At 50.7% G+C, this 19,285-nt stretch overlaps 1 protein-coding gene across 1 annotated transcript in view; it reads right to left on the reverse strand.

Moving 5' to 3' along the window:
• The window catches only part of tex11 (testis expressed 11), a 304,551-nt gene that overhangs the window by 159,545 nt on the left and 125,721 nt on the right, over positions 1–19,285 (reverse strand). The window contains 1 exon segment of the mRNA XM_038775694.1: positions 1,356–1,437. Coding sequence (XP_038631622.1) covers positions 1,356–1,437 — 82 coding nt within the window.

Genomic DNA, 19,285 nt, shown 5'->3' on the forward strand with positions numbered 1-19,285 from the left:
GGAGGGGAGGGAGAAATGTTGTGGTCTTTGTCGCTCCAACTGCCCGGCGGTGAGTCCAACTGGGCTGAAGGTCGGTGGAGCCACCGAGGGTGTCAGCTTGGTTGGGGGGGGGGGGGGGGGGGGGGGGGGGGGTTATAGCGGAGTTGCACAAATGGAAAAAATAAAGTTTGCTCTCTGAGGGTCAGAGGACGGATTCTTTGTAAAATGGAGGATGGTCTTATCCCTAATTGAGGACTTCTTTGTCACCAGCAGGGGGGCTAGGACAGGACAGGATGGAGGTCTGATGGGCAGAGAGGGGTGTTAAGGGGAGGAAAATATGTCAAACTTTGTGGATTGTGATATGTTTTTGGAGAGATTGTGTGTGTTATGTATACTGTGGTTTGGAATAAAATACTTTAAAATATTGGGCGGGGTTCTCCCAAAGGGAGACTAAGTGCCGACGCCGGAGTACAAACCAAAGTGTTTCACTCCGGCGTCGGAGGCCGCTCCTCGACCCCTATTCTACCACCTCCGGGGGACTAGGTGCGGCCTGCGCGTCATTTACGCGCGCTGGGCCTTGGCACCGTGTAAAAGCAGCGCCGCGTAAATTACTCGGCCAGCGCCGCGTAAATGACGTCACCCCCGCATGCGCAGGTTGGCCAGCGCCAACCCGCGCATGTGCGGTTGCCGTCCTCCCCGCGGGCGCCCCGCAAGAAATGTCGGATGATCTTGCGGTGCGGCAGACGGAAGGAGTTCATCTTTCAGAGCGGCTGGCCCGCCGATCGGTGGGCACCGATCGCGGGCCAGACCCCTTTTGAGCCCCCCCCCTCGGTGCTCGATCCCCCCTCCAAAGGCCGCCCCCGCAGCATTCCCACGCTGTTCACGACGGCAGCGACCAGGTGTGGTCGGCGCCAGCGTGAACACGTCGTATTGGGCAGGCCGCTCACCTGTTACAAACGGCGATTCTCCGAGCGGCCAGCCGTAAATCTTGCTGCGCCGTTTTTGGGGGGGGGGATGGGGGTGGGAGAATCGCGTGCGGGTGCCGGGGTGGCGTGACAGGACTCGCCCGCCGCCCCCGTGGTTCTCCCGCCCGGTTTTGGGGGGGGGGAAATTGCACCCATTGTCTTCTGATCTCCTCTTTAAACTGGCTAAAAAAACACTTTCAGCCATAATATGATTAAGAAATCAACTGATCTGTTTAAGGTTCAATATTTTATATTTTTAAGCTAATTAAAAGCGACTGCACTATAACAAAGGTATTCCTGAAAATTGACTCGCAGTTTTACTCTAATACTGATTTTTGCTTCTATATCTTGATGCCATGAATTTGTTTTTAAGATAATGCATTTTAACTAGGTTCAAACTTCGCTTCTTACCTGCAGAAATAAGTACATCGGGGGAAACACATTTCAAAAGGATTTTAATCTTCAAGAACAAGCCAGCTGGGTGGGGATTCTCCTGTTGATTAAAAAATTGAACAGTTCATCACAAAACATGAAATGCTTTTAAAAGCGTTTTACTTCATATGTCCTGTCCATCATTTTATTTTACTATTTCCCATACTGAAGTCCCTGTACCTGTTTCTGCCACCCCTAACAATAATGATCCCTGCACCCTAAATGGTCCAGAGTAATTACGCATTTAGTTTTTCAAACCAGACTTTGTAAGAGCTCATGCATGTCCCAATGTTTCTCTCTCCCACTCTTGGGTTCAGCTGATTGTGCTTCTTTCTGGGCTACCTGAGAATTACTGAAAAATATCCCCAACTGAGGCAGGACTAGAACAGAGAAATAAATAATCAACAACTTGCAGTATTGTGTTCCTCACATGCAGAGAGAGATCTCAAAGTACTTTACGGTGCAAACGACAGCAGAGGTAAGAAAAAGATATGTAGAAGGAATAAGATGGGTTTGGCAGGGTTAAAGCATAGTCAAAGAGATTGGTTGTTTGGAGGCTTTGGAAGGTAAATTATGGTGGCAACACAGGTGTATTGGCTGATGGAATGGGTGCCAATGATGGAGGCGAAGGAGCAAGGAAGGAGGAGTAGGCTGGAATAAAACGTAAATAAAGGAACGCAAGACTTGGGAAAGACTGAAGAAATCAAATGGTGTGACAGAGCTGCCAACCTTTTCCAACAGAAATCAGTATTTGGCAGTAAAATCAGTATTTCACTTCAAAGAAGAAATACCCACAAATCTGAAGTACAGCTTTACACCTTTAAAACACGAATGGAAAATGCAAATCACACGTACATCATCATGTATGGGTGTTTCCAGATTAAGTTTCAAACATTGATGGGCAGCAGGGTAGCATGGTGGTTAGCATAAATGCTTCACAGCTCCAGGGTCCCAGGTTCGATTCCCGGCTGGGTCACTGTCTGTGTGGAGTCTGCACGTCCTCCCCCTGTGTGCGTGGGTTTCCTCCGGGTGCTCCGGTTTCCTCCCACAGTCCAAAGATGTGCGGGTTAGGTGGATTGGCCATGCTAAATTGCCCGTAGTGTCCTAAAAAGTAAGGTTAAGGGGGGGTTGTTGGGTTATGGGTATAGGGTGGATACGTGGGTTTGAGTAGGGTGATCATGGCTTGGCACAACATTGAGGGCCGAAGGGCCTGTTCTGTGCTGTACTGTTCTATAACATTCAGTAAATCGAAGAATGAAAAATGTGAACAAAACATTCAGCTTTTTACGTGAAGTTCAAAATTATCTTTACACCAGTATCAGAGCTCAGTTCAAGGGGGGATTCAAATGAAGTATTGTGGGTAGAGCTAAGGAACAAAAAAGCGACAGCCACATTGGTAGGTGTTTATTATAGATAGTCAGCGAGAAATTGAAGAGCAATGTGTGCAATTCGCAGAGGTGTGTAAAAATAATAGGGCAATTATATTAGGTAATTTCAACTTTCTCAACATTAATTAGGATAGTCACTGTGTTGAGGACTTAGATGTAGTGGAGTTCATAAAATGTATACACGAGAACTTTTTATCTCAAAATGCAGAGGGTCAAACAATGGACGTTGCACTGCTGGACCTAATTCTGGAGAATGAAGCTGGACAAGTGGTTGATGTGTTGGTGGGGGAGCAGTTTGGTGATAGCAGACTCCACACAGACAGTGACCCAGCCGGGAATTGAACCTGGGACCCTGGAGCTGTGAAGCATTTATGCTAACCACCATGCTACCCTGCTGGTAGAGAAACTATTGAAGAAAATTCTAAAGGAGAGAATCTATTTCCACTTTGGGGAGGCAAGGTTTGATCAGGATTAGGTTTTGTAAGGAGGAGGTCATGCCTAACAAATTTGATTGAATTTTCAGAGCATGTGACCAGGTGAATAGATGAGGGTCATGCAGTTGATGTAGTTTATATGGATTTCAGCGAAGCCTTTAGCAAGGCCCTACATGGGAGACTACATGGGGGGGGGGGGGGGGGGGGGGGGGGGGGGGGAAGAAGGGGTAGGATCAGTAAGTTTGCAGATGACACAAAGATTGGTTGTGTGTTAACAGTGAGGTTTGAGTGCCTTGGGTAATAGGAAGATATAGAAGGGATAGTCAAATGAGCAGAAAAGTGGCAGGTGGAATTTAACCCTGAAAAGTGTGAGGTGATCCACTTTGGAAGGGGTAATGTAAAAGGAAGTATTCAATGAATGGCCCGACAGTGGGAAGTCCCAAGGAACAAAGGGATCTTGGCATGTTTGTCCACAGATCTCTGAAGGTGGAGGGGCAGGTTAATAGAATGGTGAAAAAGGCATATGGGACACTTGGTTTTATTGATCGAGAAATAGATTACAAAAGCAGGGAAGTTATGTTGTAGTTGGATAGAACTTCAGTGAGGCCACAGTTAGAATATGTTGTGCAATTTTTGTCGCCACATTATAGAAAGGATGTGATTGCATTCGAGGGGGTGCAGAGGAGATTCATCATGGCGTTGCCTGGGATGGAATATTTAAGTTATGGAGAGGTTGAATAGGCATGGGTTATTTTTGCTGGAGCAGAGAAGTCCGAAAGGCGACTTGAACGAGGTGTACATTATGAGGGGCATTAACAGGGTGGCTGGGTAGCATCTGTTCCCCTCAGTTGAAGGTTCAGTTATTGGGGTCACAAGGGGCAGGAGGCTTTGGGGGTATTTGAGGAAAAACCTTTTTACGCAGAGGGTGGTGACGATCTGGAATGCACTGCCTAGAAGGGTGGTACAGGCGGGTTGCCTCACATCCTTCAAAAAGTACTTGGATGAGCACTTGGCACGTCTTAACATTCAAGGCTATAAGCCAAATACTGGCAAATGGGATAAGGGAGGCAGGTCAGATGTTTGTCATGCATCGGTGCAAGCCCGATGGACCTCTGCTGCACTGTATTATTCTGTGATTACTGATGCAGTTCATTTGCATTTGTCAAACTCTTGCAATCGCCTTTCATGGGGAATAGTCCTTCAAGCTACACTGCACCTTAATTTCAGAGTTTACCTCAGGATTACTTATGGATGTATATGTAGCTTGTTTACACTTATCAAACAGTTTGGCATTGAATTGCATTTTGTGACAGCACTGTCCTTTGGCTTGAGTAGACTTTCTGGGTTAGGAAGTCACAAAGTGTCTTCGTTCCTGAACTGGGCCAAAACTCAGTGGAGTTCTTCCTGACCAGACTGAAGATTCGTTCATCTTCAGCATTGCTATGTGTGATTAACAAGACTACCAGCATGATTTTTGGAAGATAACGACTGATTTTCACCTCAGCTGGGAGGTATTCACCCAAACTTCGTCTGATTTCTGGCTTATACAATACCTTCCAACGTGTCAACCTGGAGATGAGCTAATTCCATTTCTAAATCTTCCATGACATGGAATCGCATTGTAAAGTGACAAATCGATGTAAAGTCTGCCTTCAACCACCCCTTGGATTTGCTACTCTTGCATGTTGCAGCAATTTGTCCTGAAGGGAAAATTCCGTGGTGACATAGTCACACACTGCAACATAGTACTTTTGTTCTGATGAGTAGAAGTTAATCCCATCTTGCTAGGTGAATTTTTTTTTTGATAAATGTTTTTAATTGGGTTTTTGAACAAAGTATATTTACCGTTATGTACACAATGCACACCCAAACAGGAGGTAAATATACATTGCAGTACTGGAGAAACAATTACAGTGGGCAATACTCAAATGGGTTTGGTGTTGTCACTTGCTTCTCCCTGCCGTTGTCATCTTGCGCTCAGCTCCGCTTCAGCCGTTCCTCCCGTCTTTCACCTGTATTCTCCTTGTTCTCTGTTCATGGAGATGCCAAGTTTGTTATCGGACCCTGTGCCCTTCTCCGGCTGTCATTTCCCTGCCTCACCCCCCATCTCGCTGGTTTTCCTCTCTTGTTCCCTGCACCTTCCCCCTCAATCTCACCCCGCCGCTTCTGCCCCCCCCCCCCTTCCAGTGCTTCGCCTTTCTTTGCTCTTAGGTTTAGCTGACCCCCCCCCCCCCTCCCCTTTTCCTGGTTAATCTCTCCTTCTCATGCTTTGGCTACTTTCCCCTGATTCGTGGCTACCTGGCTATTCTTCTGCTTGTTCGTTGGCCACAAATAGGTCCCGGAACAATTGCGTGAATGGCTCCCACATTCTGTGGAAGACGTCGTCTGACCTTCGGATGGCAAATTTAATTTTCTCCATTTGGAGAGATTCCGAGAGGTCGGACAGCCAGACCGCAGCTTTGGGTGGTGCTGCTGACCGCCAGCCAAACAGGATTCTACTGCGGGCAATCAGGGAGGCAAAGGCAAGGGCGTCCGCCCTGCTCCACAGGAATAGATCTGGCTGGTCTGAAACCCCGAAGACCGCCAATTTCGGGCATGGCTCCACCCTCATCCCCACCACTTTGGACATTGCCTTGAAGAAGGTTGTCCAGTACCCCGCAAGTCTGGGGCAAGACCAGAACATGTGGGTGTGGTTGGCCGTGCCTCCTTGGCACCGTTCACATCTATCCTCCACCTCCAGGAAGAACCTACTCATACGAGTTCTTGTTAAGTTGGCTCTATGTACCACATTTAGCTGCGTCAGGCTGAGCCTTGTGCACGTGGAGGTGGTGTTGACCTTGTGCAGTGCTTCGCTCCAAGAGTCCCCACCCTATTTCAATCCCCAGGTCCTCCTCCATTTCTTTCTTGTTGCCTCCAGTTCGTTGTTGGGGCTTTCTACCAGGCGGTCATACATGTTGCTACAGTTTCCTTTGTATAGTATGGTTGCGTCCAGTAACTCCTTCAGTAATGTATGTCGTGGCAGTTGTGGGTATGTCCTTGTCTCCTTTCGTAGTACGTTTTTCAGTTGTAGATGCCTTTTCTCATTCCCCCAGGCTAGCTGGAATTTCTCTGTCAGTTCGTGCAGTGTTGCGATCCTGCCGTCCGTGTATAGGTCCCTGGCTGTCAGTGTCCCTCCGTCGTGTCCCCACCTTTTGAAGGTGGCGTCAGTCAGCGCTGGTATGAGCCTCTGCTTGTTGCAGATGGGAGCTTTGTCCAACATTGTGGTCAGGCCAAGTTGCTGCCGAAGATGGTTCAAGGATTGGAGGGTGGCTATCACCACCGGGCTGCTGGAGCGTTTTTTGGGTGGGGACAGGAGTGCTGCCGTGGCGAGGTCCCCATGCAGGAGGTCTCTTCCGCGCGCACCCACACGGCTTCTGGCTCCTTGATCCATCCCCTTATTCCATCGATCATCGCCGCCAAGTGTAGAATTGTACGTTTGGGAGGTCATGATTAGTTTGTCTAGTGCTTTGAAAAAGGCCTTGGGGATTCAGATCGGAATGGATCCAAGTAGAAAGATGTACCTGGGCATTACGTTAATTTTGATCGTCTGGACTCTCCCCGTGACCTTTTGATAGTCTGGAGTCTCCCCACGACATTTTGATCATCTAGTCTCTCCCCGCGATTACTAGGTGCGTCTTGACAAACTGCCTGGCTTATCCACCAATCATGAGGTCTTCATTGTACTTCTGATGCGCTTGTCCTTGTACATGCAGTTAGCAGGCAATGCAACACTGGCAATTGCAACAGGTTTCACGAAGCAAAGCAACAAGACTGGAAGAAAAGTCAAACGACTTCTGGTATCGAATCTGTATCTTGGGAGCTTCTTCTTGGAGTTCTAGATTCAGCCTCTTGAACATAGGATGGGGTAGGTTTGGCACAGTGGGCTAAACAGCTGGCTTGTAATGCAGAACAAGGCCAGCAGCACGGGTTCAATTCCCATACCGGCCTCCCCGAACAGGCGGCGGAATGTGGCAACTAGGACCTTTTCACAGTAACTTCATTGAAGTCAACTTGTGAAAATAAGCGATTATTATTATTATGATTATTGAAGACTTCTATCACAGAGCTCTACAGAAATCCTGCCAGCTTTGCCTTGAGATGGCTACAGTATTATATTAGCAACAGGGTTGCTAGCTGTGGGAGACTTCTTGCTTTCAGCACTTGAACTGCTGCTTCTTCCAGCTCTCTTATTATAGTCAGTCTTATGGTGGCACACAGCACCGAGGACCCGGGTTCGATCTCGGCCCCAGGTCACTGTCCGTGTGGAGTTTGCACATTCTTCCCGTCTCAGCGTGGGTCTCACCCCCACAACCCCAAAAATAAGTGCAGGGCAGGTGAATAGTTGCTGGTTTACCTCACTCAGCTAAATCGCTGGCTTTTAAAGCAGACCAAGCAGGCCAGCAGCACGGTTCGATTCCCGTACCAGCCTCCCCAGTCAGGCGCCGGAATGTGGCGACTAGGGGCTTTTCACAGTAACTTCATTGAAGCCTACTCGTGACAATAAGCGATTTTCATTTCATTTGGGGGAGCACGGTAGCATGGTGGTTAGCATAAATGCTTCACAGCTCCAGGTTCGATTCCCACCTGGGTCACTGTCTGTGTGGAGTCTGCACGTCCTCCCCGTGTGTGCGTGGGTTTCCTCCGGGTGCTCCGGTTTCCTTCCACAGTCCAAAGACGTGCGGGTTAGGTGGATATTGGCCATGCTAAATTGCCCGTAGTGTCCTAAAAGTAAGGTTAAGGGTTTACGGGTATAGGGTGGATAGGGTATAGGGTTTGAGTAGGGAGATCATTGCTCGGCACAACATCGAGGGCCGAAGGGCCTGTTCTGTGCTGTACTGTTCTATGTTCTATTTCATTTCAATAGGCCACGCTAAATTGCCCCTTAATTGGAAAAGAAAAGAATTGGATACTCTAAACTATTTATTTTTTGAACAAAAATTATTGTCAGTCTTACGACCATGCACAAGAACAGCAGTATTCTGAACAGATTCTGCACTGGTCTTTTTGGGTCTCACTGTTGCAGGGGCTGGTATTTCAAAAGCGTCTGAAATCAGGAAACCCTATTTGGCTTTTATAACATGAATGCTGATTTTTGTTCCTGCAATGTTCTTGTTGCAGATGATGAGTTGCATGTAACACTACCTTGTGTGTGTGAAGATTGAGCAATCTCCTTCGTGATGGTACCTGCCATTGGAGGCTTGGTAGAAGTCTTTCCAGAAGTCTAGAAGTCAACCATCAGTCGCTTAGAATCTTTCAAGCCACCTTCATTCAATCTTTTTCCTTTCTCGGATTTTGCTTCTTTGGAGAAGTATTTTTGCAACGCGGACCGCTGATCCATAAATCTGTCTAGTGCTCTTTCCAAGGACAACCATGTGTGCAGACATGTTAAGGTATTCTGTGATTTACTAGATTGAATAATGTTTGTATTTCCTTGAACTCTTCGTGGCGCTTGCTAGACATTCAAGGTAGTAACACACTGGTATGTGTGGTGGCATGATTAGCATAGCTGCCTGCCATTGGTGCAGAACACCGGCTTACCATTGGCCCTGGTCGGTCATGTGCCTCTCGACTGGTTGGTTGAGACCAGTCATGTGACGGCTCCCCGATTGGTCGAGCGGTTGAGTTAACCCCGCCCTATAAATACCCAGTACTCCTGGCGCTCGTCCTTCTACTGTAATCGACCCCAGGGCTAGTATATTAGTATATTAAAGCCATACTTTTGTTCAACAACTCGTCTCGCGTTCAATTGATGGTACATCAATTTAATATACTAGAAATTTGTAGATGGAGCTCCGGATCAAGCCCATTGCCTCCGCATCAGCCCGCAAAATCCGAACGCATCGGCAATCTTCAAGCATTGGCTGGTGTGTTTCGATAGCTATCTGGCGACGGCAAGCAGCCCCCCCACCATGGCACAGAAACTTCATATTCTCCATTACAGCGTGGGCATGGCGGCCTACGCGATGATAGAGGAAGAAAAGGAATATGACGTGGCCATGGATACGCTAAAAGGACAATTTCTTTAGCCGGAAAACCGAGTGTACGCCCAACATCTGCTGGCTACCAGACAACAGTTCCCCGGTGAGTCCTCAGATGATTTTTACCGGGCCCTCGCTGTCCTGGGGAGGAATTGCGCCTGCCTCCAAGTTTCAGCCACTGAGCACATGGAACTTTGAATCAGAGATGCTTACGTGGCTGGGATGCAGTCCGCCGCAATCCGCCAGCGGCTGCTGGAAAAAGACGACCTCACCCTAACTGAGGCACGGACTCCACCTCCCTGGAGGTCGCCTACTTAAACGCCCGCGCCTATGTCCCCAGTCGCACTGCAGCGCCCTCCTAGCACGCATCCCCACCGCCATCCGCCGCTCCCGACCCCCCTCAGGCCTGCGCCGCGGGACACCCCTACAAGTCCGCGGGGACCCGCTGCTATTTCTGTGGGCTTGCCAAACACCCCCGTCCGCGCTGCCTGGCCCGCTCGGTCCTTTGTAAGAGCTGCGGGAAAGAGGGCCATTTTTCGACGGTCTGCCAGGCCAAATCGGTCGCTGCTGTGCCGTGCAGCGACCGGGGATCTCCTCCTCCGGGCCCTTCCAGCGCACCGCGTCAATCTCTCCTCCCCCCCACCCCCCCGCGTCCGGCCTGCGCGCCTCTCTGCCCCCGCTCTCAGCCGCTCCGATCGGCCCGCCGGTACCGCTAACCCCGCCCCCCAGCAACCACGAGGGTCCTGTGGGCGCCGCAAACTTGGGCCCTGGACGCCACGTGCGGGTCCTGGGCGCCGCCATCTTGGGGCCCCGACTCCACGTGCGGGTCCTGGGCGCTGCCATCTTGGGGCCCCGACCCCACGTGCGGGTCCTGGGCGCCGCCATCTTCGGGCCCCGACTCCACGTGCGGGTCCTGGGCGCCGCCATCTTGGGGCCCCGACCCCACGTGCGGGTCCTGGGCGCCGCCATTTTCGGGCCCCGACTTCACGTGCGGGTCCTGGGCACCGCCATCCTAGACTGGCACACAAGGTCCTCCCAGCACCTACTCGGCCGATGACGACGACTATGGATCTTCTCCACGGTTCGCGGCCATTCAGCTCGACCAGAAACTTCCACGCACGCTCGCCAAGACGACGCCGCAAATCCACGTCAACGGGCACGAGACGGACTGCCTGCTGGACTCTGGGAGCACGGAAAGCTTTGTACACCCTGACACGTTAAGACGCTTCGCGCTCCCTGTCCACCCTGTAAAACACAAAATCGGGTTAGCCTCAGGTTCGCACTCCGTCCGCATCACCGGGTGCTGCATCGCGGACCTCACGGTCCAGGGGAAGGTTTTTTAAAATTCTAAACTCCTTATCCTCCCCGACCTTTGCGCACCAGCACTCCTAGGACTGGACTTCCAGTGCAACCTGCAGGGCTTGACCTTCCAATTCGGCGGCCCTATACCCCTCCTCACTGTCTGCAGCCTCGCGTCCCTCCTTGTTTGCTGATCTCACCCCCGATTGCAAACCCGTCACGACCTGGAGTAGACAGTACAGCGCCCAGGACCGGACCTACATCAGGTCCGAAGTTCATAGGTTGCTGAAGGAAGGGGTCATCGAGGCCAGCAACAGTCCCTGGCGAGCCCAAGTGCTGGTGGTCCGGACTAGGGAGAAAAATCGGATGGTCATCGACTACAGTCAGACCATCAACCGGTTTACGCAACTGGACGCGTATCCTCGCCCCCGTATTTCCGCCATGGTAAACGAGATTGCAAAATACAAAGTCTTCTCCACGGTGGACCAAAAGTCCGCTTATCACCAGCTCCCCATCCGCGCGAGTGACCGCAAGTACACCACGTTCAAGGCAGATGGGCGCCTCTACCACTTCCTCAGGGTTCCATTCGGTGTCACAAATGGGGTCTCGGTCTTCCAACGGGAGATGGCCTGAATGGTCGACAAGTATGGATTACGGGCTACCTTCCCATATCTCAATAATGTCACCATCTGCGGCCACAACCAGCAGGACCATGACACCAACCTCCGAAAATTCTTCCAAACCGCAAAACTCCTTAACCTAACTTACAATAAGGATAAGTGTGTGTTTAGCACCGACCGTTTAGCCATCCTCGGCTACGTAGTGCGTAACGGAGTGATAGGCCCCGACCCCGAACGCATGCGCCCCCTGATGGAACTCCCTCTCCCCAATACCCTCAAACGCTGCCTGGGTTTCTTCGCTTACTACGCCCAATGGGTTCCCAATTACACCGACAAGGCCCCTCATTCAGTCCACGACCTTCCTGCCGTCGACAGAGGCCTGCCAGGCCTTTAGCCGCATCAAAGTGGACATCGCAAAGGCCACGATGCGCGCCATCGACGAGTCCCTCCTCTTCAAGGTCGAGAGCGACGCATCAGAAGTAGCTCTGGCGGCCACACTGAACCAAGCGGGCAGACCCGTGGCCTTCTTCTCCAGAACCCTCCAAGCTTCCGAGCTCCGCCACTCCTCAGTGGAAAAGGAACCCCAGGCCACAGTCAAAGCTGTGCGACATTGGAGGCACTATTTGGCCGGCAGGAAGTTTACCCTCCTCACAGACCAACGGTCAGTAGCCTTCATGTTCGATAATGCACAGAGGGGCAAGATTAAGAACGACAAGATCTTGCGGTGGCGGATCGAGTTGTCCACGTACAATTACGATATCTTGTATCGTCCTGGGAAGCTCAATGAGCCTCCTGATGCCCTGTCCCGTGGTACCTGCACCAGCGCGCAGATAGACCGCCTCCGCTCCCTCCACGCGGACCTCTGCCATCCAGGGGTGACCCGTTTCTATCATTTCATAAAGACCCGCAACCTGCCCTACTCCATCGAGGAAGTCAGGACAGTAACCCGTGACTGCCACATCTGCGCAGAGTGCAAACCGCACTTCTACCGCCCCGAGCATGCGTATCTGATCAAAGCATCCCGCCCCTTCGAACGTCTCAGCATAGACTTCAAGGTGCTTCAAGGTGCCCCTTCCCTCTAGCAACCGCAACATTTACTTCCTGACGATGATCGATGAATACTCCCGCTTCCCCTTCGCCATTTCCTGCCCCGACATGACCACATCGACCATCATTAAGGCCCTCCTCTCCATCTTCTCCCTGTTCGGCTACCCCGCGTACATACATAGCGATCGGGGGTCCTCCTTTATGAGCGACGACCAGCTATAACCCTCGGGGTAACGGAAAGGTCGAGCGGGAGAATGGTACCACCTGGAAGACCATACTACTGGTCCAGAGATCTCCCTATTTCCCGATGGCAAGAGGTTATCCCCGATGCCCTACATTCCATCCGCTGCCTCCTCTGTACAACAACTAATCAAACACCTCATGAATGTCTTCTTGTTTTCCCCAGGAAGTCGTCCTCCGGATCCCCTCTCCCGACGTGGCTGGCCGCCCCCGGACCCATCTTGCTCCGGAAGCATGTGCGGGTGCACAAGTCCGACCTGTTGGTGGAACAAGTCCAGTTACTCCACGCTAACCCGCAGTATGCGTACGTGGAGTACCCCGACGGCCGGCAGGACACGGTCTCCCTCCGGGACGTGGCACCGGCCGGCGTGCGGCCCTCCCCCCCCTTCACCACAGACCCCCCCTTCGCCCCTTTCCCCCAGCGCCCCACCCAGGCCACCCCTTCCCATCCATGGCGTCTCCACCACCAGCCCGGGGTACGGAGACAGTTCAAGGACCACTGCTCCCGGAGTCCAGGACATCAAGCTGAACCACCACCATCGGCTGAACCAACGTCACCAAATCCCCTGCGGCGGTCTGCCTGGACGTCACGGGCAACGAAAAGGCTGATCGAGTCCATTTAACTTCAACACCACCATGGACCTTGTATGGACACTATGTACTGTTGCTAAATGTCTGGGCCAGTGGGAAGCCAAGGATACATTTTTTTTTTCTCCTTACTACTCATACCACCAGTTCTCTCCCCCCCCCCCCCCCCCCCCCCCCCCCCCCCCCCCGGCTTCTTTCTCCGCAAGGAGTGAATATGGTGGTATGATTAGCATAGCTGCCTGCCATTGGTGCAGAACACCGGCTTACCATTGGCCCTGGTCGGTCATGTGCCTCTCGACCGGTTGGTTGAGACCAGTCATGTGACGGCTCCCCGATTGGTCGAGAGGCTGAGTTACCCCGCCTCCAGGCGGGGTATAAATACCCAGTACTCCCGGGCGGTCATCCTTCTACTGTAATCGACCGCAGGGCTTAACATCTAGCATATTAAAGCCATACTTTTGTTCAGCAAATCGTCTCGCGTTCAATTGATGGTACATCAGTATGGTACAAACAAGTCCATTGGAGAGAATGGCAACTGACTTGCCTCTTTCTCTGCAGCCAGATGAAGGAGGTGGTATAGATAGCCAAGAATGAAAATATCTGGGCTTTCTTTCTTCACAACGGAAGCAACACCGTTGTGTTATCCCATCAGCACTGTTGCACATCACATTTTACCAAGGAATGCTGTTTTCCTCAAGAACATTGTCCAGAAGTTGGAAAATATTTTTGGCACTTGATCTCTCTTTTGTTGTCGCTATTTCAATAGCTCACTGATCACCGTGTTCACAGCTGCGTCAAAAAAACAATGATAGGATTGAGTTCTTCCTCTGTACCATGGTCAAAATTCCCATCGGTTCAAACAGACAATGGGGTTTGCCTTATTTTCTAAAGGATGTCACATTTCTTATCTTGGCTTAGAGTCTTGGCAATTGCTGTTGGCTTGGTCCGGCGTGAACCAAACTTAGAAGCAATCAAACTGTCTGGAAACATAACTTTCATAAAAACAGTCAAATGATCATAAGAAGAAAATGTCACATTGTGCTCAATGAGGAACATGTCATCAAAGTCTCTGCTCTTATGAGCGAGTAATCTTTCTGCTGCATGAAAGGTTTGATTTAGTGGGTGCTTTCTGAAACTTATGCCACAGCTTGATGTTTCTTGGATCGCATATGTGCCTGTATGTCAGTTGCTCCTCCATAAGCGATGCTGAAGTCTGATTGGCAGACGTTACATCGTGCAGTGTATTCATCCTTTCTTGTGTGGTAAATGTGATTCACACCAGATTATAACCTGTATATACATGTGTCTATATTGTAAGTGCAGTTGCACTATCTGACCTCCAGGGGAAGTAGCTCTGGGAATGCTTGAGTGTTGTACGGGGCTTCTCCCTTGGCTCCGCCCAGGACTCCTCCCCAGGAGCTGCTGTTTCAAGATCAGTGCCACAGGGTCAGCCGGCCAGTTCACCGAAAGTTCAACGGCTAACAGGCTGGCTCTGTTGTAAGTATGAAAACCGCTATTCTAATCCTACAAGCACTCGTCCGTAGAATTGTTGGTTCCAACATCTTGATAGTACAATAAAGGACCATCTTGATGTATAGTCATTCATGAAAGTCTGTTTACAAGATTTAGCATCGGATAACAAAGTCATGATCCCTACTCAACATTTCCATGGGCTTTTCTTCCACTCAACCACTCAAACTTGACTTCGCCGTCAGCACAAGAGATTGAACAGGCTTGAGCTGAGGCCGACTGGTAATTCCTATCCAAACAGCCTTACTGTGGCTAGAGTCCTCCCCACTTGACTAAGTCAAAACAGAAACAGCAGGAAATGGTAGATAATGGAAGGTACTAAGAAACTTATTCTACACTACTGTTCAGAAAACAATGTAGCAGGGTTTACATTTCCCAATTATGTTTATTTTAAATGTTTAGGAATCGACTCCTGATTCCCAGAGAGCACAATAGAACCAAAGGCTACCTCCCTAACAACGACAAAACTTTTCAAATTACGTCAAATCACACCATACAATTTCCAATGCTGTACAGGCCTTTGATGATGTAGATGATGTAAACGTGTGATTATGTAGTCAACCCTCAACGTCATTTTTTAAAATCGCAATATAAAGTTTGTACTGGCAGCTTGATGTGAGACCGCGTAAAGGATCACATGCATCCTCTGTATAGTGTGCAAGGTGGGGGGCGGAATAAGGGGATGGGACCGCCATGCAGGACCCGCCATCTCTCAGCAGCAGCAGTCGCCAAAGAAACCAGCTGCTACATCCAGCACTGAATAGCAAAATATTCCGGGAGGAATCCATTCACTTGCCAACCGGCTCCTCTTGTGCCGCTCCTCCCCACCCCCCTCCCACAAGTCAGGTAGCTCTTGACAGGGAGCTCCCTTTTCATATTTCCAACTCCCCCCCGCCCCCCCCAAAAAAATATTCCTGTCGCTTAATTTACTCTCAATCAGTGTAATGTGTGGGATTTGACCGAGGGCTGTAATAGATACGGTATTTCAACGCGAGAAATCATTTGCCGTATTCCAGCCGCTTTTCCGTGTGGAATACGGGAAATCCATGCTATTTGGCTGTGCTGGTGTGAGACGATGCAATGAAGGCCAAGAGGAGGATCTCAAGTCAATTTCATTAGCAACAGGGCTCAACAGAGCTTGGAATACAGGAAATCGGTGGTGCTTCAGGTACAGGCCAGGTTGTGGACTAAAGTTTTTTGAATCGTTCGTAGCAATAACGACTTGGAGGCCAAATCAGAGATGAAAACAATGTAAAAATGCAAGCAGCAAATAAAGACATGCATAAGAGTTATACCTACAATGGGTTTAAATGGGGATGGAGGTTGCTGAGTTCTATTGTCTTGCCGTTGCAACAATGCTCACAGAACTGCCGGTGACTTAACTGATTTATTGATGAACACATGGAAGGATAACATACAGAATACTAGGTTACTCTGGAACTACCCGATATGTGATTGTCCAGTTGTACGCCTTAATACCAAATGATGAGTCTCCTACATCATGTGACAAGATCTCACACCACCAGCTGATTGGAGGTCACATTGCTAACAGTGTACACTACAGTGCACCTACAGATCACCACAAAGAATAGAAATGTCGCGGAGATGCTGCCTCACGGCGCCGAGGTGCCACATTCGGTCCCGGCCCTGGTTCACTGTCCGTGTAGAGTTTGCACATTCTCCCCATGTGTGCGTGGATTTCGCCCCCACAACCCAAAGATGTGCACAGGGTAGGTGGATTGGCCACGCTAAATTGACCCTTAATTGGAAAAAATTAATTGTGTACTCTAAATTTTTTTTTTAAATGTTGTGGAGATGAAATAAAGCAACTTTGTTTATAGATTAGATATGGAGGAAGAACCTGAAAACTTTTTAGCACATTCGACGGCCAGTAAGAGAAAATGGCAACATCACTGTATCAACTGATGGGATTGAGGATTTATTTGACACACAAGTGTCAATTGAATCCAGTATTCCATATGATGTCAGGAAGCAATAGTATATAATGTGAAACGGGTCAAGGAGGGAGCTTTGGCCTGCTGAAAAGATGACCATTCACTTATGGCAGTGAGGACCCGGGTTCGATCCCGGTTCCGGGTCACTGTCCGTGTGGAGGTTACACATTCTCCCCATGTCTGCATGGGTCTCACCCCCCACAACCTAAAGATGTGCAGGGTAGATGGATTGGCCATGCTAAATTGCCCCTTAATTAGTTTTAAAAAAAGATGACTATTCATAGAAACATAGGAAATAAGAATAGGCCATTCGGCCCTTCAGGGCAATTCAACATAATCATGGCTGATCATCCAGCTCAGTAAACTCTTCACCCTTTTCCCCCATATCCTTTGATACCCATAGCACCAAATGACTGTTGCCAGAGTACACTTTCCCCTTTGCGAGAAAGAGATGACTGGTGGTGATTTAACCGAGGGTCACCACATCTCAGTCAGGGACATGTTTGAGGTGGTGGTAAATTCAGCTGGTGGTGTAATTGAACCCATGCTGTCTCCCAGCATACTAAAGCAGCCATCCAGCTAACCGACCTGTATCTGCTGGCTGATACAGGCTCCGCAGCACCCCGGCAAAGTCCACTTGTCACTGTGACACAGCTTCCAGCGACTGCAGTGGAGAATCTGGAGCACAACGTCAGCAGCACGAGGGGTGTTGTCCAAGGCAGGTCAGTGAGAGCCATGGCTGAGGGCCTCGATTACATGTCCCGGTCGCTGGGCGACACGTCCTTGATGCAAATGGACCTTGCCGAGATTCTGTGAAGCATGTCCCAGTGTCAGGTAGGCATTGCCAAGGTGCTCCAGAGAATTTCCAGTCGCTGAGAGCCGTGTCCCAGTGATAAGTGGACTTTGCCGGAACGCTGCGGTACAGTCCCAATCGCAGGTGGGCATTGCCGGGCGCTATGGGGCATGTCCCAGACGTACATTGGTAAAGCACTGCAGAGCATGGCCCAGTCACAAAGGAGCATTCCTGAGGGCATGGTCATCATGGTGCAGAGAATAGGGAGCAGCCAGTGCTGGCAGAGCCAAATGACGTAGGGGCCTCTGGAGCTGAATCTAAATACCGCTCTGTCCCAAGGTGACCCCCAAGTTCCTCCAGGCACCAACCAGGCAGAGGTAGTGTGGCAGGATGACTCTGAGCCATCCTATGGGGAGACTACGGCGGTCACCAGCACTCCAAAGTCGCCCCCTCCTGACAACATCTTGGAGTCAGCGGGTGGAATAGGTGGCATGGTGAAACATGTGCCATCGTCAAGGCGACCGGGTTCTTTCAGCTCCAGGCATGGTGAAACACGTGCCACCGTCAGGGAGGCTAGGTCCTTTCGGCTCCAGGCCCTCCAGAGGACGCACACCAGACATACAAAAGGCCATAGTGCGCAGTAAGCAGGCTCCAGAGAATTTCCAGTCGCTGGGAGCCTTGTCCCAGGGACCTCTGAAGTGTATCCTGGGGACACACTGTGATGTAATGGCAGAGCACGGAAGGCTAAGGTTGAGGATTACCACGAGGGCATTGGGGGGGGGGGGGGGAGACATCATTAGCCAGGGACAGTTAGGGTCACAATTGTAAACTACATTGAATCCAAGACATGCAAGGCCTCGCCCCCGTTTTTCCACACAATTGGCCGGCCTGCATCCCCCACCCCCGTTGGCCCTCCCCTAGCCCCAGACCCCCAGGCATGGTGGTTCTGGATCTGTCCCTTCCCTTCCCCAAAGCATACCATATGCACGTGATGGGTGTGAGCCTGTTGTCAGCAGACAGACAGGAGTCAGACTATGACATAGATTAAGGAGAACCAGAGCTCAGCTCACAGTGGGTTGTCATCATTCTCCTGTTATGTACATTGGCCCTCTGACAGTGCTGACATAGTTACCCTGATGTAACAGACCCTGGGAGGGTGGGGGGTGGGGTGGTGGAGGAGTGGGTTGGGGGGGGGGGGGGTGGGGGGGGGGGGGGGGGGGGGGAACGGAGGGGGTGATAGGATGGACGAAGCTACGTCCTATGAGAAGCGGCCGATGACGAGGGCCCCCCTTGCCCTCCAGGATGCGGGACCCAAGCCGCCACTCCCTGACCCTGCAGTGTACCATCAGAGCAGTCAGGGCATCAAAACCGTATTTTGAGCAGGCTGATTCTCCACTCAATGACAGCCCAGGTGGCCACATGGGCCTTGTTATATCGGGTCTCCGCATCGGTCACTGCACCATACTAGCGTCAAGAGCCAGGTTCCAAGCAGGAACCACTTATCTCCCAGGATCCATCCGATCAACATGGGGTGTCCCTCAAAAATGCCAGGCCTCCTACTGCCATAGGAAGTAGACGTTTTGCACACTCCTGGGGAAGCACGCATACACGTGCATGGTCTTCAGGTGGTGGTCGCACACAAGCTGGACGTTCAGGGAGTGGAACACATTTCTCTTAATGAAGGATGCTCCCGGACCACCCCGTGCACACAAGGCAAAATGTCATATATTACCCCCTGAACAGGGAGCATGCTCCTGCAGCCCATGCTGTCCGACATCTCTTCGAACGACCAGGAACTCCTGTAAACTTTTGGCCATTGATGGCATTTCCCTCTGGTTGCATCTCTGGCCTGAAGACGGGCGGATCCTCAGGATATGGAGGGGACCCCGGCATGTGGGCTACCACCTGGACTGCGAGGGAAGCTACTATGGGGTACACTATATCATCTATATATGTTGTCTGTAAGGAATCCCCCCCCATCGATAAACCCACCAACCC

The sequence above is a fragment of the Scyliorhinus canicula genome, chromosome 17, assembly GCF_902713615.1.
Source record: "Scyliorhinus canicula chromosome 17, sScyCan1.1, whole genome shotgun sequence".
In the NCBI taxonomy this organism is placed as follows: Eukaryota; Metazoa; Chordata; class Chondrichthyes; order Carcharhiniformes; family Scyliorhinidae; genus Scyliorhinus; species Scyliorhinus canicula.